Source organism: Ranitomeya imitator, chromosome 3 (genome assembly GCF_032444005.1).
Source record: "Ranitomeya imitator isolate aRanImi1 chromosome 3, aRanImi1.pri, whole genome shotgun sequence".
Classification (NCBI taxonomy): domain Eukaryota; kingdom Metazoa; phylum Chordata; class Amphibia; order Anura; family Dendrobatidae; genus Ranitomeya; species Ranitomeya imitator.
This window is the reverse complement of record NC_091284.1, coordinates 81411950-81434791: the sequence shown is the minus strand read 5'-3', so window position 1 is coordinate 81434791 and position 22842 is coordinate 81411950. Positions and strand designations below refer to the sequence as shown.

At 43.6% G+C, this 22842-nt stretch overlaps 1 protein-coding gene across 1 annotated transcript; it reads left to right on the top strand.

Moving 5' to 3' along the window:
- Positions 1-9: 9 nt before the first annotated feature.
- LOC138672721 (uncharacterized) lies at positions 10-21528 on the top strand. Its single transcript, XM_069761006.1, has 2 exons — positions 10-157; positions 19870-21528. Exons 1-2 carry the CDS (start codon positions 138-140, stop codon positions 21071-21073), a joined length of 1224 nt encoding a protein of 407 aa, XP_069617107.1. The 5' UTR covers positions 10-137; the 3' UTR covers positions 21074-21528.
- Positions 21529-22842: the final 1314 nt, after the last annotated feature.

Genomic DNA, 22842 nt, shown 5'->3' with positions numbered 1-22842 from the left:
GACAGGACGGACGAGGGTGGCAGGAACTCACACAAAGGGGGGATATCCTGTGCTGTGCGGGGGGCCGCCATACAGGGCAGGGACAAGATGGAGCCACCTGTGGAGTCCACACATGGAGGGCCAGGTTACACTGGGAGATGCTGAGGGGTCAAGTGAGGTGCTTGTCAGGAGGTCTTGGGACCTTTTGTGCAATGTGATATAGCTTTTGGGATGGTGTGAGGTGACTTTACTGCTTTTGGGGTGGTGTGAGGAGGCTTTAGTGCTTTTGGGGAGGTGTGAGGAGGCTTTAGTGCTTTTGGGGAGGTGTGAGGAGGCTTTAGTGCTTTTGGGGTGGTGTGAGGAGGCTTTAGTGCTTTTGGGGTGGTGTGAGGAGGCTTTAGTGCTTTTGGGGTGGTGTGAGGAGGCTTTAGTGCTTTTGGGGAGGTGTGAGGAGGCTTTAGTGCTTTTGGGGAGGTGTGAGGAGGCTTTAGTGCTTTTGGGATGGTGTGAGGTGACTTTAGTGCTTTTGGGATGGTGTGAGGAGGCTTTAGTGCTTTTGGGATGGTGTGAGGTGACTTTAGTACTTTTGGGGTGGTGTGAGGAGGCTTTAGTGCTTTGGGGGTGGTGTGAGGTGGATTTAGTACTTTTGGGGTTGTGTGAGGAGGCTTTTGGGGAGGTATGAGGTGGATTTAGTGCTTTTTCTGAAGGTGTGAGGTGGCTTTAGTGCTATGGGGTGGTGTGAGGAGGCTTTAAGGATGGGGTGATGTGGCTTTTGTACCTTTGGGATGGTGGGAGGTGGTTTTAGTGCTTTTGGTGTTGTTTTAGTTCTTTTTGTTTGAAGTGGAATTAGAGCTTTTGCTGTGCTGGGAGGTGGTTTTAGCCTGATTATGTGCCATAAACTGACTTTATTACTTTAGGAAAGGGTGAGGTGGCTTTTTCTCACCTGGAGGTGTTTGGATGTCTTTTCACATCTGGGGGCATGGCCTTGACAGTTCCAAATTGGAGGAGTGTAAAGGACTTTATTTTGCAAGGCTAATTTTTGCATTTTCACCTACATACAACTTTTTTTCTAGCTTTGGGGAACCAGGTTGTTCAAAAATTTGACAATTCTGGCTTCTTTTTTTGGCATTAATCGTACAGGATAATGTAGTTTTATAGTGTAGCCTGCCAATGTGGAGATGCTAAATATGTTTATTTTTTAGTTTAACCCCTTCATGACCGGAGGTATTTTTGTGTTTTCATTCTTTGCTCCCCTTCTGCCCACGGCCATAACTTATTTATTTTTCTGTCACTATAGCCGTATGAGGGCTTGTTTTTTTTGCGGGCCGAGCTGTACTTTTGAACGACACAATTGGTTTTAACATATCGTGTGCTGTTAAACGGGAAAAAAATCCAAGTGGCTTTTTTTTAACATGTTCACTAAATGCTCAAAATGACCACCTGCCATTATGATTCTCCAGGTCATTACGAGTTCACAGACACGAAACATGTCTAAGTTCTTTTTTACTAAGGCTACTTTCACACTAGCGTTTTTTTTAATCCGTCACAATGAGTCGTTTTGCAGAAAACACGCATCCTGCAAAAGTGCTTGCAGGATGCGTTTTTTCCCCATAGACTTGTATTGACGACGCATTTGCGACAGATTGCCACACTTCGCATCCGTCTTGCGACGGATGCGTCGTGCTTTGGCGGACCGTCGGGGGCAAAAAACGCTACATGTAACGGTTTTTTCTCCTGACGGACCGCTTTTTCTGACCGCGCATGCGCGGCCGGAACTCCGCCCCCACCTCCCCGCACCTTACAATGGGGCAGCGGATGCGCCGGAAAAATGCATCCGCTGCACCCATTGTGCAATGCAGCAAACGCTAGCGTCGGAATCTCTCCCCAACGCATTGCGATGGGGAGATTCCGACGCTAGTGTGAAAGAAGCCTAAAGTGGTGAAAAAAAAATCCAAAGTTGGTTAGCAAAAAAAAGCGTAATTATGAAGATTTTAATTTTTTTTCTCGTTATGCCGTTTAGTGATCAGTTAATTCTTTACTTATATTGATAGTTCGGGTGATTCTCAACACAGTGATTCCTAATACCGTATGGGAATAAACATACTAGAAATAGGAGGAAACCAATATGGCTAAATAGAGCTGTAAGGGGCGCAAAAAGTGACAAAAAGAAAGCATTTAGAGAATTAAAGGAAGTAGGTAGTGAGGAGGCATTAAATAAATACAAAAAATTAAATAAATTCTGTAAAAAGCAAATCAAGGCAGCTAAGATTGAGACAGAGAGACTCCTTGCCAGAGAGAGTAAAAATAATCCTAAAATATTCTTTAACTACATAAATGGTAAGAGACTAAAAAATGATAGTGTTGGCCCCCTTAAAAATAGTCTGGGTGAAATGGTGGCTGAGGATGAGGAAAAAGCCAATATGCTAAATGACTTTTTTTCATCAGTATTTACAGAAGAAAATTCCATGGCGGACAAAATGACTAGTGATAAAAATTCCCAATTAAATGTCACCTGCTTAACCCAGCAGGAAGTGCGGCGGCGTCTAAAAATCACTAAAATTGACAAATCTCCGGGCCCGGATGGGATACACCCCCGAGTACTGCAGGAACTAAGTACAGTCATTGATAGACCATTATTTTTAATCTTTAAAGACTCCATAATAACAGGGTCTGTACCACAGGACTGGCGTATAGCAAATGTGGTGCCAATATTCAAAAAGGGGACAAAAACTGAACTCGGAAATTATAGGCCAGTAAGCTTAACCTCTACTGTGGGTAAAATCCTGGAGGGCATTCTAAGGGACGCTATACTGGAGTATCTGAAGAGGAATAACCTCATGACCCAGTATCAGCACGGGTTTACTAGGGACCGTTCATGTCAGACTAATTTGATCAGCTTCTATGAAGAGGTAAGTTCCGGATTGGACCAAGGGAACCCAGTGGACGTAGTGTATATGGACTTTTCAAAAGCTTTTGATACGGTGCCTCACAAAAGGTTGATACATAAAATGAGAATAATGGGGATAGGGGAAAATATGTGCAAGTGGGTTGAGAGCTGGCTCAGGGATAGGAAACAAAGGGTGGTTATTAATGGAGCACACTCGGACTGGGTAGCGGTTAGCAGTGCGGTACCACAGGGGTCAGTATTGGGCCCTCTTCTTTTTAACATATTTATTAGTGACCTTGTAGGGGGCATTCAGAGTAGAATTTCAATATTTGCAGATGACACTAAACTCTGCAGGGTAATCAATACAGGGGAGGACAATTTTTATTACAGGATGATTTATGTAAACTAGAAGCTTGGGCTGATAAATGACAAATGAGCTTTAATGGGGATAAATGTAAGGTCATGCACTTGGGTAGAAGTAATAAGATGTATAATTATGTGCTTAATTCTAAAACTCTGGGCAAAACCGTCAATGAAAAAGACCTGGGTGTATGGGTGGATGACAAACTCATATTCAGTGGCCAGTGTCAGGCAGCTGCTACAAAGGCAAATAAAATAATGGGATGCATTAAAAGAGGCGTAGATGCTCATGAGGAGAACATAATTTTACCTCTATACAAGTCACTAAGAACTAAGTAATGTAATAGATAAACCATTATTTCTTATTTTTAGGGACTCTATAGCGACGGGATCTGTTCCGCAGGATTGGCGCATAGCAAATGTGGTGCCAATATTCAAAAAGGGCTCTAAAAGTGAACCTGGAAATTATAGGCCAGTAAGTCTAACCTCTATTGTTGGTAAAATATTTGAAGGGTTTCTGAGGGATGTTATTCTGGATTATCTCAATGAGAATAACTGTTTAACTCCATATCAGCATGGGTTTATGAGAAATCGCTCCTGTCAAACCAATCTAATCAGTTTTTATGAAGAGGTAAGCTATAGACTGGACCACGGTGAGTCATTGGACGTGGTATATCTCGATTTTTCCAAAGCGTTTGATACCATGCCGCACAAGAGGTTGGTACACAAAATGAGAATGCTTGGTCTGGGGGAAAATGTGTGTAAATGGGTTAGTAACTGGCTTAGTGATAGAAAGCAGAGGGTGGTTATAAATGGTATAGTCTCTAACTGGGTCGCTGTGACCAGTGGGGTACCGCAGGGGTCAGTATTGGGACCTGTTCTCTTCAACATATTCATTAATGATCTGGTAGAAGGTTTACACAGTAAAATATCGATATTTGCAGATGATACAAAACTATGTAAAGCAGTTAATACAAGAGAAGATAGTATTCTGCTACAGATGGATCTGGATAAGTTGGAAACTTGGGCTGAAAGGTGGCAGATGAGGTTTAACAATGATAAATGTAAGGTTATACACATGGGAAGAAGGAATCAATATCACCATTACACACTGAATGGGAAACCACTGGGTAAATCTGACAGGGAGAAGGACTTGGGGATCCTAGTTAATGATAAACTTACCTGGAGCAGCCAGTGCCAGGCAGCAGCTGCCAAGGCAAACAGGATCATGGGGTGCATTAAAAGAGGTCTGGATACACATGATGAGAGCATTATACTGCCTCTGTACAAATCCCTAGTTAGACCGCACATGGAGTACTGTGTCCAGTTTTGGGCACCGGTGCTCATGAAGGATATAATGGAACTAGAGAGAGTACAAAGGAGGGCAACAAAATTAATAAAGGGGATGGGAGAACTACAATACCCAGATAGATTAGCGAAATTAGGATTATTTAGTCTAGAAAAAAGACGACTGAGGGGCGATCTAATAACCATGTATAAGTATATAAGGGGACAATACAAATATCTCGCTGAGGATCTGTTTATACCAAGGAAGGTGACGGGCACAAGGGGGCATTCTTTGCGTCTGGAGGAGAGAAGGTTTTTCCACCAACATAGAAGAGGATTCTTTACTGTTAGGGCAGTGAGAATCTGGAATTGCTTGCCTGAGGAGGTGGTGATGGCGAACTCAGTCGAGGGGTTCAAGAGAGGCCTGGATGTCTTCCTGGAGCAGAACAATATTGTATCATACAATTAGGTTCTGTAGAAGGACGTAGATCTGGGGATTTATTATGATGGAATATAGGCTGAACTGGATGGACAAATGTCTTTTTTCGGCCTTACTAACTATGTTACTATGTTACTAGTTCGACCACACTTAGAATACTGTGCACAGTTCTGGTCTCCGGTGTATGAGAAAGACATAGCTGAACTGGAGCGGGTGCAGAGAAGAGCGACCAAGGTTATTAGAGGACTGGGGGGTCTGCAATACCAAGATAGGTTATTACACTTAAAGCTATTTAGTTTGGAAAAACAAAGACTAAGGGGTGATCTTATTTTAACCCTGTTTCCCCCCAAGGGTGGTTTGTACGTCAATGACCAGGCCAAATTTTACAATTCTGACCACTGTCCCTTTATGAGGTTATAACTCTGGAAAGCTTCAACGGATCCTGATGATTCTGACATTGTTTTCTCGTGACATATTGTACTTCATGATAGTGGTAAAATTTATTTAATATTACCTGCGTTTATTTGTGAAAAAAACAAATTTGGAAAATTTCGCAATTTTCCAACTTTGAATTTGTATGCAATTAAATCACAGAGATATGTCACACAAAATACTTAATAAGTAACATTTCCCACATGTCTACTTTACATCAGCACAATTTTTGAACACAAATTTTTTTTTTGTTAGGGAGTTATAAGGGTTAAAAGTTGACCAGCAATTTCTCATTTTTACAACACCATTTTTTTTAGGGACCACATCTCATTTGAAGTCATTTTGAGGGGTCTATATGATAGAAAATACCCAAGTGTGACACCATTCTAAAAACTGCACCCCTCAAGGTGCTCAAAACCACATTCAAGAAGTTTATTAACCCTTCAGGTGTTTCACAGGAATTTTTGGAATGTTTAAATAAAAATGAACATTTAACTTTATTTCACAAAAAATTTACTTCAGCTCCAATTTGTTTTATTTTACCAAGGGTAACAGGAGAAAATGGACCCCAAAAGTTGTTGTACAATTTGTCCTGAGTACGCTGATACCCCATATGTGGGAGTAAACCACTGTTTGGGCGCATGACAGAGCTCGGAAGCGAAGGAGGGCAATTTGACCTTTCAATGCAAAATTGACAGGAATTGAGATGGGACGCCATGTTGCGTTTGAAGAGCCCCTGATGTACCTAAACAGTGGAAACCCCCACAAGTGACACCATTTTGGAAAGTAGACCCCCTAAGGAACTTATCTAGAGGTGTGGTGAGCACTTTGACCCACCAAGTGCTTCACAGAAGTTCATAATGCAGAACCGTAAAAATAAAAAATCATATTTTTTCACAAAAATTATATTTTTGCCCCCAATTTTTTATTTTCCCAAGGGTAAGAGAAGAAATTGGACCCCAAAAGTTGTGGTACAATTTGTCCTAAGTACGCTGATACCCCATATGTGGGGGTAAACCACTGTTTGGGCACATGATAGAGCTCGGAAGGGAAGGAGCGGTGTTTGACTTTTCAATGCAAAATTGACAGGAATTGAGATGGGACGCCATGTTGTATTTGGAGAGCCACTGATGTGCCTAAACATTGAAACCCCCCACAAGTGACTCCATTTTGGAAAGTAGACCCCCTAAGGAACTTATCTGGATGTGTGGTGAGCACTTTGACCCACCAAGGGCTTCACAGAAGTTTATAATGCAGAGCCATAAAAATAAAACAACATTTTTTTCTCACAAAAATCATTTTTTAGCCCCCTGTTTTGTATTTTCCCTAGGGTAACAGGAGAAATTGGACACCAAAAGTTGTTGTCCAATTTGTCCTGAGTACGCTGATACCCCATATGTGGGGGGGAACCACCGTTTGGGCGCATGGGAGGGCTCGGAAGGGAAGGAGCGCCATTTGGAATGCAGACTTAGATGGAATGGTCTGCAGGTGTCACATTGCATTTGCAGAGCCCCTAATGTACCTAAACAGTAGAAACCCCCCACAAGTGACCCCATATTGGAAACTAGACCCCTCAAGGAACTTATCTAGATGTGTTGTGAGAACTTTGAACCCCCAAGTGTTTCACTACAGTTTATAACGCAGAGCCGTGAAAATAAAAAATCCTTTTTTTTCCCACAAAAATTATTTTTTAGCCCCCAGTTTTGTATTTTCCCAAGGGTAACAGGAGAAATTGGACCCCAAAATCTGTTGTCCAATTTGTACTGAGTACGCTGATATCCGATATGTTGGGGTAAACCCCTGTTTGGGCACACGGGAGAGCTCGGAAGGGAAGGAGCACTGTTTTACTTTTTCAACACAGAATTGGCTGGAATTGAGATCGGATGCCATGTCGCGTTTGGAGAGCCCCTGATGTGCCTAAACAGTGGAAACCCCCCAATTATAACTGATACCCTAATGCAAAGACACCCCTAACCCTAATCCCAACCCTATTCCCAACCGTAAATGTAATCCAAACCCTAACCATAACTTTAGCCCCAACCCAAACTGTAGCCCTAACCCTAGCCCTAATGGGAAAATGGAAATAAATACATTTTTTAAATTTTTCCCTAACTAAGGGGGTGATGAAGGGGGGTTTGATTTACTTTTATAGTGGGTTTTCTAGCGGATTTTTATGATTGGCAGCTGTCACACACTGAAAGACGCTTTTTATTGCAAAAAATATTTTTTGCGATACCACATTTTGAGAGCTATAATTTTTCCATATTTTGGTCCACAGAGTCATGTGAGGTCTTGTTTTTTGCGGGACGAGTTGACGTTTTTATTGGTAACATTTTCGGGCACGTTACATTTTTTGATCGCTTTTTATTCCGATTTTTGCGAGGCAGAATGACCAAAAACCAGCTATTCATGAATTTCTTTTGGGGGAGGCGTTTATACCGTTCCGCGTTTGGTAAAATGGATAAAGCAGTTTTATTCTTCGGGTCAGTACGATTACAGCGATACCTCATTTATATTTTTTTATGTTTTGGCGCTTTTATACGATAAAAACTATTTTATAGAAAAAATAATTATTTTGGCATCGCTTTATTCTGAGGACTATAACTTTTTTATTTTATCGCTGATGATGCTGTATGGTGGCTCGTTTTTTGCGGGACAAGATGATGTTTTCAGCGGTACCATGTTTATTTATATCTGTCTTTTTGATTGCGAGTTATTCCACTTTTTGTTCGGTGGTATGATAATAAAGCGTTGTTTTTTGCCTCGTTTTTTTTTCTTACGGTGTTTACTGAAGGGGTTAACTAGTGGGCCAGTTTTTTAGGTTGGGTCATTACGGACGCGGCGATACTAAATATGTGTACTTTTATTGTTTTTTTTATTATTTAAAGAAATGTATTTATGGGAATAATATATATATATATATATATATTTTTTTTTTTTTTTTTTTCATTATGAATTTTTTTTTTTTTTTTTTACATATTTGGAATTTTTTTTTTTTACTTTCTCCCAGGGGGGGGACATCACAGATCGGTGATCTGACAGTTTGCACAGCACTCTGTCAGATCACCGATCTGACTTACAGTGCTGCAGGCTTCCCAGTGCCTGCTCTGAGCAGGCGCTGTGAAGCCGCCAGGGAGGTATGCAGACCCTCGCAGCAACGCGATCACATCGCGTTGCTGCGGGGGCTCAGGGTAGCCCGCAGGGAGCCCCCTCCCTGCGCGATGCTTCCCTGTACCGCCGGCACATCGCGATCATGTTTGATCGCGCTGTGCCAGGGGTTAATGTGCCGGGGGATGTCAGCTGCGATAGGCAGCTGACACCCGGCCGCGCTCCCCCCGTGAGCGCCGCCGATCGCGCTGGACGTACTATCCCGTCTGTGGTCATAGGGGTCCACCCCACCTCGACGGGATAGTACGTCCGATGTCAGAAAGTGGTTAAGGTACCTTCACACTCAGCAACTTTACAACGAGAACGACAACGATCTGTGACGTTGCAGCGTCCTGGATAGCGATCTCGTGTTTGAGCACGCAGCAGCAATCTGGATCCCGCTTTACCATCGCTGGTCGAAGCTAGAAGTCCAGAACTTTATTTCGTCGTCAGGTCGGCGTGTATCGGTCGTGTTTGACAGCAAAAGCAATGACGCCAGCAACGTTTTACATGGAGCTAACAACCAGCGAGAACGATAAGTGAGTCGCCGTTACGTCACTGGATCGCTCCTGCATCGTTCTGGAGTTACTGTGTTTGACGTCTCTACAGCGACCTAAACAGCGACGCTCCAGCGATCGGCTCGTTGTCTATATCGCTGCAGCGTCGCTGAGTGTGACGGTACCTTTAGAGTCTGACGGCTCTAGTAATCTTTTCAAAAGTTAGAGGCATTTAGGTGGTAAAAATGCACATTTTCATTCCTGTCATACCACTTTGCATTAATTCCTGTGTAAAGCACCTGAAGGGTTAATAAACTACCTGACTGCAGTTTTCAATATGTCAGGGGGTGCTGTTTTTAAAATGGTATCACGTTTGGCGTTTTCTCAATAAATGGGACCCCTAATGTCACTTCCAACATGGATAAGTCCCTAAAAAAAAAAAAACTTTTGTCAATTTCCTTGAAAAAATGAAAAATTGCTGCTACATTTTTAAAACTCCTAAAATGCTAACAAAATAAAATAACAATTTACAAATGGTGCTGATGTAAAGCAGACATGTGGGAAATGTTATTTATTAATGGTTTGCTGTGGTATGACAATCTGGATTTAAGGGATCATCATTCAAATTTAGAAAATTGCTAAGGCCGGCTTCACACTCAGCGTATGAAAATACGGTCCGTATATTACGGCCGTAATACGCTGAAATGTCCCGAAAATAGTGGTCCGTAGCTCCTTCGTAGGCAGGGTGTGTCAGCGTTTTTTGCGCATGGCATCCTCCGTATGTAATCCGTATGGCATCCGTACTGCGTGGTTTTCTCGCAGGCTTGCAAAACCAACATACCGCTATAGAAATGATCCATGTGTCCCAAAAAGAAAAATATATATATATATATATATACTGTCTATATATATATATATATATATATATATATATATATATATATATATATGTCATTAGACACATATATGTATATATATTAATATTTTTTCCAGCGCTATACAGCTTGAAAGCCGGTAATTCAATTACCGGCTTTTTCTTTCTCCTTCCTAAAACCCGACATGATTTGAGACATGGTTTACATACAGTAAACCATGTCTTCTCTCCATTTTTTTTGCAGATTCCACACTACTAATGTCAGTAGAGTGTATCTGCAAAATTTGTCCGTTCTAGCTCTTAAAATAAAGGGTTAAATGGCGGAAAAAATTGGCGTGGGCTCCCGCACAATTTTCTCCGCCAGAGTAGTAAAGCCAGTGACTGAGGGCAGATATTAATAGCCTGGAGAGGGTCCATGGTTATTGGCCCCCCCTGGCTAAAAACATCTGCCCCCAGCCACCCCAGAAAAGGCACATCTGTAAGATGCACCTATTGTGGCACTTGGCCACTCTCTTCCCATTCCCGTGTAGCGGTGGGATATGGGGTAATGAAGGGTTAATGCCACCTTGCTATTGTAAGGTGACATTAAGCCTAATTAATAATGGAGAGGCGTCAATTATGACACCTATCCATTATTAATCCAATACTAGTAAAGGGTTAAATAAAACACAAACACATTATTTAAAATTATTTTAATGAAATCAAAACAATGGTTGTTGGAGTATTTTATTCTACGCCCAATCCAGGCTTTCTAGGAAAGTTCCCACGATCTATGAACATCCAGCAGAGGGCGCCTCACCGCAAATTAAGCTAAATATAGCTCATTGATCTATATTTAGCCTCATTCCCCGGGGTTTTGCAGCAAGGAGCAGCCTGCATTAGCAAAGCTCCTTGCTGCAAAATGTTTTAACCCCTTCAGATGGATTTACATCGTTGGACGTTACAGATCTGCGGAGGGTAAGTATATTGTTGGTTTATTATGTTTTTTCTTTCACAGAACGAGGGTCTTCAGTGACTGGATTGGGCGTAGAATAAAATACTCCAACAACCATTGTTTTTATGTCATTAAAATAATTTTAAATAATGTGTTTGTGTTTTATTTAACCCTTTACTAGTATTGGATTAATAATGGATAGGTGTCATAATTGACGCCTCTCCATTATTAATTAGGCTTAATGTCACCTTACAATAGCAAGGTGGCATTAACCCTTCATTACCCCATATCCCACCGCTACACGGGAATGGGAAGAGAGTGGCCAAGTGCCAGAATAGGCGCATCTTCCAGATGTGCCTTTTCTGGGGTGGCTGGGGGCAGATATTTTTAGCCAGGGGGGGGGGGGCCAATAACCATTTAACCCTTTATTTTAAGAGCTAGAACGGACAAATTTTGCAGATACACTCTACTGACATTAGTAGTGTGGAATCTGCAAAAAAAATGGAGAGAAGACATGGTTTACTGTGTGTAAACCATGTCTCAAATCATGTCGGGTTTTAGGAAGGAGAAAGAAAAAGACGGTAATTGAATTACCGGCTTTCAAGCTGTATAGCGCTGGAAAAAATATTAATATATATACATATATGTGTCTCACTGACATAGAATAGGTATATATATATATATATGTGTACACATTTATTATACCTATTCTACTGTAAGCTGTCAGTGTGATTTTACTGTACACCGCACTGAATTACCGGCTTTTCTCTCTAACAGCGCTGCGTATTTCTCGCAAGCCACACTGCTGGTCCGTGTGTAATCCGTATTTTTCACTCTTCCATAGACTTTCATTGGCGTATTTCTTGCGCAGTACGGTGACAAACGCAGCATGCTGCGATTTTGTACGGCCGTAGAAAGCCATATAATACTGATCAGTAAAATACGGCAGATAGGAGCAGGGGCATAGAGAATAATTGTGCCATATTTTTTGCGAGTTTTACGGACGTAGTTTCTGCGCTCTTATGTCCGTAAAACTCGCAAGTGTGAAGCCGGCCTAATTTTTTAACATTTTTCTCAAATTTTTTATAAATAAACACAAAACATATTGACCTAATTTTACCATTATCATAAAGTATAATGTGTCCCGAAAAAAACAAACTCAAAATCACTGGGATTTGTTGAAGCGTTGCAGATTTATTACCACATAAAGTGACACTGGTCAGATTTCAAAAATTTGGCTCTGTCACTAAGGGGTTAAATCAGAGAGTCGTGTCACACAAAATAGTTAATAAAATAGAATTAGACTTACCGGTAATTCGGTTTCTAGCAACCTTCCACGACAGCAGTATCGGAGGATGTCTCCCTGCCCTAAGCAGGCTGAGCAGGCTCTGTGAAGCCACCTTCCTCCCTGCAGGACCCGGATGCCGCACCCATCTTGGATCCGGGGACTGCAGCGAGGAAGGAGGTAGGAGACCCTCGCAGCAACGCGATCACATCGTGTTGCTGCGGGGGTCTCAGGGAAGCCTGCAGGGAGACCCCTCCCTGCGCGACGCTTCCCTGCACCGCCGGCACATCGCGATCATGTTTGATTGCGGTGTGCCGGCGGCGGTCCGTGACCGCTCCTGGCACATTGTGCCGGATGTCAGCTGCGATAGGCAGCTGACACCCGGCTGCGATCGGCCGCGCTCCCCCCGTGAGCGCGGCCTATCGCTATGACGTACTATCCCGTCGAGGGTCAGATAGGCCCAGGGCACCTCGACGGGATAGTACGTCTAAGGTCAGAGAGGGGTTAATGTATAAATATGAGGGGACAGTACAAAGACCTTTCTGATGATCTTTTTAATCATAGACCTGAAACAGGGACAAGGGGGCATCCTCTGCGTTTGGAGTAAAAAAGGTTTAAGCATAATAACAGACGTGGATTCTTTACTGTAAGAGCAGTGGGACTATGGAACTCTGCCGTATGATGTTGTAATGAGTGATTCATTACTTAAATTTAAGAGGGGACTGGATACATTTCTGGAAAAGTATAATGTTACAGGGTATATACACTAGATTCCTTGATAGGGCGTTGATCCAGGGAACTAGTCTGATTGCCGTATGTGGAGTCGGGAAGGAATTTTTTCCCCAATGTGGAGCTCACTCTTTGCCACATGGGTTTTTTTTGCCTTCCTCTGGATCAACATGTTAGGTTAGGCTATGGGTTGAACTAGATGGACTTATAGTCTTCCTTCAACCTTAATAACTATGTAATATGTACATATTTGTTTTTTTTTATTTTGAATGAGGCGAAAGGGGGGGTGATTTGAACTGTTATTTTTTTTTATATTTTTAAAAACTTTTTTTTTTACTTTTTGCATGCTTCAAGGGAACCTGTCACCCCGTTTTTTGAGATTGAGCTATAAATACTGTTAAATAGGGCCTGTGCTGTGTGTTACTATAGTGTATGTAGTGTACCCCGATTCCCCACCTATGCTGAGAAATAACTTACCAAAGTCACCGTTTTCGCCTGTCAATCAGGCTGGTCAGGTCGGGAGGGCGTGGTGACATCGCTGGTTCTTCCTCAGCTTTACGTTGGTGGCGTAGTGGTGAACAAGCAACGCGCGATCTGCGCTGTCATCCCTTTCGTCGGTGGGGGCGGCCATCTTCCTGGGGCCGCGCATGCGCAGATCGAGTGCTCTGCTGCACGGGGCTTCAGGAAAATGGCCGCGGGATGCCGCGCGTGCGCATTAGAGATCGCGGCGGCCATTTTCCCAAAGCCGAGTTTGCATCTCGGCTTTGGGAAAATGGCCGCCGCGATCTCTAATGCGCATGCGCGGCATCCCGCGGCCATTTTCCTGAAGCCCCGTGCAGCAGAGCACTCGATCTGCGCACGCGCGGCCCCAGGAAGATGGCCGCCCCCACCGACGAAAGGGATGACAGCGCAGATCGCGCGCTGCTTGTTCACCACTACGCCACCAACGTAAAGCTGAGGAAGAACCAGCGATGTCACCACGCCCTCCCGACCTGACCAGCCTGATTGACAGGCGAAACGGCGACTTTGGTAAGTTATAGGTGGGGAATCGGGGTACACTACATACACTATAGTAACACACAGCGCAGGCCCTATTTAACAGTATTTATAGCTCAATCTCAAAAAACGGGGTGACAGGTTCCCTTTAAATAGTCTCTATGGTAGACTAGAAGCTGTATTGCTTCCATCACCTCTGCTATACACAGGCGATGATCAGATTGCCTGTGTGTAGCAGAAATTCTCACTTGCTATCAGTGTCGACCTCCGGGCGGCGCTCATAGCAATTGGGCAATGTCAACCATAGAGGTCTGCTTCAGATTTACGTCTCGCTTCCGGTATGTGCGAGTTAAATGCCGCCGTCAGAAATTGATAGCAGCATTTAACTAGATAACAGCCGCCGGTGGATCGCGATTCCACCAGCGGCTGTTGCAGACACATGTCAGCTGTACAGCTCTGGCAAAAATTAAGAGACCACCACATCAAAACCCTGTCGGGGGCAGCACAATCTCCAGACCTGAACCTCATTGAAAACCTCTGGAATGTAATCAAAAGGATGATGGATAGTCACAAGCCATCAAACAAAGAAGAACTACAGTACTTACATTTTTGCGCCAGAAGCCGTGTGAAAGACTGGTGGAAAGCATGCCAAGACGCATGAAAGCTGTGATTAAAAATCATGGTTATTCCACAAAATATTGATTTCTGATCTCTTTCTAAGTTAAAACATTAGTATTAAGTGATTATGAACTTGTTTTCTTTGCATTATTTGAGGTCTGAAAGCACTTTTTATTTCTTTTATTTTGACCATTTTTCTTTGTAAGAAAAAAATATAAAATTTATTGCTTGGAAATTCAGAGACATGTCAGAAGTTTAACCCCTTTCTGACCTCGGACGGGATAGTACGTCCGAGGTCAGAAGCCCTTCTTTGATGCAGGCTCCGGCGGTGAGCCCGCATCAAAGCCGGGACATGTCAGCTGTTTTGAACAGCTGACATGTGCCCATAATAGGCGCGGGCAGAATCGCGATCTGTTAAATGCCGCTGTCAAATGCAGACAACGGCATTTAACTACCGCTTCCGGCCGGGCGGCCGGAAATGACGGCATCGCCGACCCCCGTCACATGATCGGAGGTCGGCGATGCTCGTACATTGTAACCATAGAGGTCCTTGAGACCTCTATGGTTACTGATCGCCGGTAGCTGTGAGCGCCACCCTGTGGTCGGCGCTCACAGCACACCTGATTTTCTGCTACATAGCAGCGAACATCAGATCGCTGCTATGTAGCAGAGGCGATCGGGCTGTGCCTGCTTCTAGCCTCCCATGGAGGCGATTGAAGCATGGCAAAAGTTTTAAAAAAAAGTGAAAAAAATATAAAAGTTTAAATCACCCCCCCTTTCGCCCCAATCAAAATAAATCAGTAAAAAAAAAATCAAATCTACACATGTTTAGTATCACCGCATTCAGAATCGCCCGATCTATCAATTAAAAAATGCATTAACCTGATCGCTAAACGGCGTAGCAAGAAAAAAATTCGAAACACCAGAATTACGTTTTTTTGGTCGCTGCGACATTGCATTAAAATGCAATAACAGGCGATCAAAAGAACGTATCTGCACCAAAATGCTATCATTAAAAACGTCATCTCGGCACGCAAAAAATAAGCCCTCAACCGACCCCAGATCATGAAAAATGGAGACGCTACGAGTATCTGAAAATGGCGCAATTTTTTTATTTTTTTTTTATTTTTTTTTTAGCAAAGTTTGGAATTTTTTTTTCACCACTTAGGTAAAAAACAAACCTAGTCATGTTAGGTGTCTATAAACTCGTACTGACCTGGAGAATCATAATGGCAGGTCAGTTTTAGCATTTAGTGAACCTAGCAAAAAAGCCAAACAAAAAACTAGTGTGGGACTGCACTTTTCTTGCAATTTCACCGCACTTGGAATTTTTTTACCGTTTTCTAGTACACGACATGCTAAAACCAATGATGTCGTTCAAAAGTACAATTCCTCCCGCAAAAAATAAGCCCTCACATGGCCAAATTGACGGAAAAATAAAAAAGTTATGGCTCTGGGAAGGAGGGGAGTGAAAAACGAACACGGAAAAACGAAAAATCCCAAGGTCATGAAGGGGTTAAAAAATAAAACAACAATTTACATTTTACTCAAAAATATACCCATAAAGAGACAAATCAGTCAAATTGAAGATTTTGCAGTGGTCTCTTAATTTTTGCCCGAGCTGTATATATTAGCTGAAATGTGCCCGAAAAGGTTTGGGCTCCGGCACTGAGCGTCAACATCGGCGTACTATTACGCTCGATGTCGGAAAGGGGTTAAAGAGAAAATGCTCAGTTTTGATTGCTATGGATCTCAGCACTCAGACCCCCACAACCAATAACTTATTGCCCATCCTGTAGATAGCTGATAATGTATTTTCAACACTTTAACAACGCTATCATTGCATTTGTTTAACCCTTTATTGACTAGTCTAATTTGGACCTCAATGAGTAAACACTTTGTAGTCACCTTTCAGCCCTTTAACCCCTTTCTGGTATATGACGTACTATGACGTCGAGGTGGGGTGGGCCCGTATGACCACCGACGGGATAGTACGTCATGCGATCGGCCGCGCTCACCGGGGAGCGCGGTCGGGTGTCAGCTGACTATCGCAGCTGACATCCGGCACTATGTGCCAGGAGCGGTCACAGACCGCTCCTGGCACATTAACCCCAGGAACACTGCGATCAAACATGATCGCAGTGTTCCGGCGGTATAGGGAAGCATCGCGCTGGGAGGGGGCTTCCCTGAGACCCTCGGAGCAACGCGATGTGCTCGCATTGCTCCGAGGGTCTACTTCCTCCTCCCTGCAGGCCTCGGATCCAAAATGGCCGCGGGGCTGTTTCCGGGTCCCGCAGGGAGGTGGCTTACCAGCGCCTGCTCAGAGTAGGCGCTTGTAAGCCAGGAGCCCTGCATGTCAGATCGCTGATCTGACAAAGTGCTGTGCAAAGTGTCAGATCAGCGATCTGACCCTATAACATGATGTCCCCCCTGGAGCAATGTTATGGTGTAAAAAAAATATATATATTCAAAAAAAAAAAAATAATTCCTAAATAAAGAAAAAAATATATATTGTTCCCAAAAATACATTTCTTTAAATAAAAAAAACAATAAAAGTACACATATTTAGCATCGCTGCGTCCATAACGACCCGACCTATAAAACTGTCCCACTAGTTAACCCCTTCAGTGAACACCGTAAAAAAAAAAAGAGGCAAAAAAACGCTTTATTATCATACCGCCAAACAAAAAGTGGAATAACACGCGGTCAAAAATACGGATATAAATAACCATGGTACCGCTGAAAACGTCATCTTGTCCCGCAAAAAACGAGCCGCCATACAGCGTCATCAGCGAAAAAATAAAAAAGTTATAGTCCTCAGAATAAAGCGATGCAAAAATAATTATTTTTTATATAAAATAGTTTTTATTGTATAAAAGCGCCAAAACATAAAAAAATGATATAAATGAGGTATCGCTGTAATCGTACTAACCTGAAGAATAAAACTACTTTATCAATTTTACGAAACGCGGAACGGTATTAATGCCCCCCCCCCCCCCAAAAAAAAAAAAAAAAAATTCTTGAATAGCTGGTTTTTGGTCATTCTGCTTCACAAAAATCGAAATAAAAAGCGATCAAAAAAGTCACGTGCCCAAAAATGTTACCAATAAAAACAACAACTCGTCCCGTAAAAAAGAAGCCCTCACATGACTCTGTGGACCAAATTATGGATAAATTATAGCTCTCAAAATGTGGAGACGCAAAAACTATTTTTTGCAATAAAAAGCGTCTTTTAGTGTGTGACAGCTGCCAATCATAAAAATCCGCTAAAAAACGCTATAAAAGTAAATCAAACCCCCCTTCATCACCTCCTTAGCTAGGGAAAAATAATAAAATTAAAAAAAGTATATATTTCCATTTTCCGATTAGGGCTGGGGATAGGGTTGGTGCTGAGGTTAAGGCTACAGTTAGGGTTGGGGCTAAAGTTAGGGTTTGGAGTACATTACAGTTAGGATTAGGGGTGTGTCAGGGTTAGGGGTGTGGTTATGGTTGGGATTAGTGTTAGGGGTGTGTTGGATTTAGGGGTGTGGTTGGGGTTAGGGGTGTGGTTGGGATTAGGTTTAGGGGCATGTTCGGGTTAGGGGTGTGGTTAGGGTTATGGTTAGAGTTAGGGTTAGGGGTGTGTTTGGGTTAGAGTTTCAGTTATAGTTGGGGGGTTTCCACTGTTTAGGCACATCAGGGGCTCTCCAAACGCGACATGGCGTCCGATCTCAATTCCAGCCAATTCTGCGTTGAAAAAGTAAAACAGTGCTCCTTCCCTTCCGAGCTCTCCCGTGTGCCCAAACAGGTTTACCCCAACATATGGGGTATCAGTGTACTCAGGACAAATTGTACAACTACTTTTCTGGTCCATTTTCTCCTGTTACCCTTGGTAGAATAAAACAAATTGGATCAGAAGTAATTTTTTTTGTGAAAAAAAGTTAAATGTTCATTTTTTTTTTTTTAAACATTCCAAAAATTCATGTGAAACACCTGAAGGGTAAAATAACTTCTTGAATGTGGTTTTGAGCACCTTGCGGGGTGCAGTTTTTATAATGGTGTCACATTTGGTTATTTTCTATCATATAGACCCCTCAAAATGACTTCAAATGTGATGTGGTCCCTAAAAAAAAAAAATGGTATTGTAAAAACGAGAAATTGCTGGTCAACTTTTAACCCTTATAACTCCCTAGCAAAAAAAAATGTTGGTTCCAAAATTGTGCTGATGTAAAGTAGACATGTGGGAAATGTTACTTATTAAGTATTTTGTGTGACATATCTCTGTGATTTAAGGGCATAAAAATTCAAAGTTGGAAAATCGCAAAATTTTCACGTTTTTTTTTCACAAATGAACGCAGGTAATATCAAAGAAATTTTACCACTATCATGAAGTACAATATGTCACCAGAAAACAATGTCAGAATCACCGGGAACCGTTGAAGTGTTCCAGAGTTATAACCTCATAAAGGGACAGTGGTCAGAATTGTACAAATTGGCCCGGTCATTAACGTGCAAACCACCCTTGGGGGTAAAGGGGTTAATGACCTCCAATATGCCTTTTAACGGCGGCAGTTAAAGCGACTCTGTCACCCCCTCCAGCCGTTAGAAACTAAAAGAGCCACCTTGTGCAGCAGTAATGCTGCATTCTGACAAGGTGGCTCTTTTAGTTATTGGTGCAGTCAAAGCAGAAATAAAGTGTTTTATAATTTTGCAAAAATACCTGCCTTTAGTCCTGGAGGCAAGTCTTAACCCCCCTGCTGCAACCGCCACACTGCCGTCACTCAAGGCTTCTTCGGCTCCGGGCGCCGTCCCCTCCGCGCTGTTTTCCAATCAAATCCGGCGCCTGCGCTGTTTAGTTCTGCCTGGGGCATGCGCAGTGAGCCCTGCCCGTCTGTCCTCAGATGCAGTCTCGCAGACTGCGCCTGTGCGGCCGCCCACCTTGTGAATCCCAGCCCCGCACTGTGCATAATGCATAACACACTGTCAAAAATGCGCATACCATAACAATTTATACACTTGGGACATTCAAAAATGAGTATGGCATACAATGAGGGATTACAAAACATATATGTTCCACCAGATTCACTGTAGAGATGCAGAAGTATGAAACATATAGTTTTCTTCACGCCTATGAAGGACTTTTGAACACCATTGTGTGTGTGTGTGTGTGTGTATATATATATATATATATATATATATATATAATATTATTCCTGGTCAGGGGGAAGTCTCCAGGTGAGGCCCATCTGTCTATGTCCCTCTGTGACTGGTGACTGACTGACCATATGCCATATGGACAGCGACAAACCCCTATACTCTGCTTCTGCAGAGCCCAGCTTTCACCCTCCTACTATAGTAGTGGATGAGGTCCCTTGCTGTCCAATAATTTATGAAGTGACTTAGTCCACCTTTCTTTCTCGTTTTAGGGAGACAAGGTCCCTGCCCCTAGAAAGGATAAGATGCCCAGCTGCAAGTGTGGTGCATGTGCATCCAAGCTTCCCTCCACTTATAAGAAAAAGCTCTGCCAACCATGCACGGATGAAGTGCTGCGTAGTGAACAGCCTTCTCTTCTGGACAGCATCAGAAAACTGTATCCGCTGCCCAAGTTGTGCACTATTTGGACAACATCCGTTGGGCCGACGGTTTGCGACGGCCCCTTACCGACGGAAATGTGAAAGAGGCCTAAGGAACTCATACTATCATGTGTTGAAACATCCTGACCACAGGAAGTTCCTCAGATTTGCAGTGGCCCAAAACCATCGAGTCAGCCATTATCGATTCAACATCCTTCCATTCGGAGTCTCGTCAGCTCCACGGGTCTTTACCAAGATCATGTCAGAAGCAGTGATCTTCATCCGTCAAGAAGGGATCTGTATCATCCCTCAAGGCTCAGTTCTTGGCCCCCTTCTCTTCTCTTCATGGCCCCAATTGGACAGACCATCAGCAGATTTGGCTTTCAGTACCATCTTTATGCCGATGACACACAACTATACACATCCTCCCGCTGTACTACAGAACGCCACTGACTGTGTGTCTGCAGTCTCCAACATCATGTCTGCTCTCTATCTGAAACTTAATCTCTCCAAAACGGAACTTCTTCTGCTCCCGCCATCTACTAACCTCCCTAAATCTGACATTTCCCACTCCGTGGGTGGCACCATAATAACACCCCGGAAGCAGGCGCGCTGTCTGGGTGTTATGTTTGACTCCGATCTCTCCTTCACCTCCCATATACAATCTCTTGCCCGATCGTGCCGCTTACACCTAAAGAATATCTCTAGAATCTGCCCTTTTCTCACCATGGAAACAACAAAAACCCTCACTGTCGCCCTGATCCACTCCCGCCTGGACTACTGTAATGCTCTACTAATTGGCCTCCCCCAACTCGACTTTCCCCTCTCCAGTCTATCCTTAATGCAGCAGCCAGGGTCATCCATCTGGCTAGTCATTATTCAGATGCATCCGCTCTTCGCCAGTCGTTACACTGGCTGCCCATTCATTACAGGATACAATTCAAAGTACTTGTTCTCACCCACAAAGCTCTCCACAGTGCGGCATTCCCATACATCTCCCTCATTTCGGTCTATCGGCCTAGCCGACCGATGCGCTCTGCAAATGACTTTTGACTAACCTCTGCACTGATCCGTACCTCCCACTCCCGACTCCAAGACTTCTCCCGCGCTGCGCCAATCCTCTGGAATGCTCTACCCCAAGATATTAGGACCATTCACAATTTGCATAGTTTAGGCGCTCGCTCAAAACACATTTGTTCAGAGCAGCCTATCATATTCAGTAATCAAAGTCATGTTATGTTTGTGTGTGTGTAGCCCATTCACTATCTCCATTTATCCCCCACCCCCTGAAGATGGCTGGACCATCATTGTAAATACACCATTGTAAATACACACCTGTACTTTGTGTCTCCCCCACCTCATTGTAGATTGTAAGCTCTCACGAGCAGGGTCGTTTTATTTCGCTTTAATTATTGTATTGTTAAAGTTGTTACTTATGACTGTTGTGTTTGATACTGTTAAACTGTAAAGCGCTGCGGAATATGTTGGCGCTATATAAATAAAGATTATTATCCCGTATCTGGACGATTTTCTTATTGTCGCTCCATCCATTCCTCATCTGAATCAGGATGTGACAAAGGTCCTGGATATCCTGAGATCACTGGGGTGGATTCCGAACTTGGAGAAGTCGGACCTCCATCCATCTTCGAGGAAGAAATTCTTAGGAGTGCTTCTGGACTCGGGGGGGGGGGGGGGGGGGGGAAATGTCCTTACCCAGGGACCGTCAAGTCAATCTCGTCCAAAGGATTTCCAGATTCAGGAATCAGAGGACCCTGACTTTTAGAGACTCAATGTCAATTCTGGGTTCATTGATGTCATGCATCCAAGCAGTCTCCTGGGCCCAGGCCCATACAATAATCCTTCAGTCCCACATCTTGATGCATTCAAAAGGATGCCAGAATGCATTAACCAGGAAGATTCCTCTCCCCACTCGCGTAAAACCCTCCCTCTTATGGTGGCTGAACACCAAGAACCTTCAACGGGGAGTCAGCTGGGATCAAATTCCTCTGAAGGTGCTCACAACGGATGCAAGCCAGAGAGGTTGGGGCGCCATGATAGGTTCCCACTTCCAGGGGTTGTGGCCCCCAAACATCAGGTCCAGCTCCTCAAATCTGAGGGAACTAAAAGCGGTGGAGGAGGCGCTAAAAGCCGCATCTATCCTCATCCAAGGTCACCATGTACGTGTAATGTCCAACAACACGACTACAGTGGCCTACCTCCGACACCAGGGAGGCACGAAGTACACCAGCCTGAAGTTAATCGCAAGGATTTTTTTCTGGGCAGAAAAACACCTGTCCATCACGGCAGTGCACATAAAGGGATCAGACAATGCCCAGGCGGACTTCCTCAGCAGGAGAGATTTCCATCTTGGAGAATGGACTCTAAACCAAGAGGTATTCCTGTCCCTGGTCCAGAGATGGGGAGGTCCCAACGTTGATCTGTTTGCCAACAGTCAGAACACGAAGTCAAGCTCTTCTCCCTCAACCCCCCAAGCGAAGCACAGGGACAGGATGCCTTCTCCCATCTTTGGAATTTTGCTCTGGCATACGCCTTCCCGTCAATTCCTATGTTACCAAGAACGCTACAAAAGATCCGGACAGACCGAGTCACAACGATTCTGATAGCACCGATGTGGCCAGGAAGAAGCTGGTACGACGCATTAACAGACATGTCTCTAAAAGACCCGATACTTCTACCTCAGATAGTCGACCTTCAGCAGGGACCCCTGCTACACCCAGACTTACACAGATTGAAACTGGCGGCCTGGTTACTGAGGCCGAGATTCTGAGAGCCAGAGGTCTCTCAGATGACGTAATTCAAACCCTA

What these genes read in the sequence shown, in the direction of transcription:
- LOC138672721 (XM_069761006.1), top strand. Translation starts at nt 138, where the DNA reads ATGCTGAGGGGTCAAGTGAG. An exon ending in ATGCTGAGGGGTCAAGTGAG is followed by an intron (nt 158 to 19,869) that starts GTGCTTGTCAGG and finishes TTCTCGTTTTAG; the next exon opens with GGAGACAAGGTCCCTGCCCC.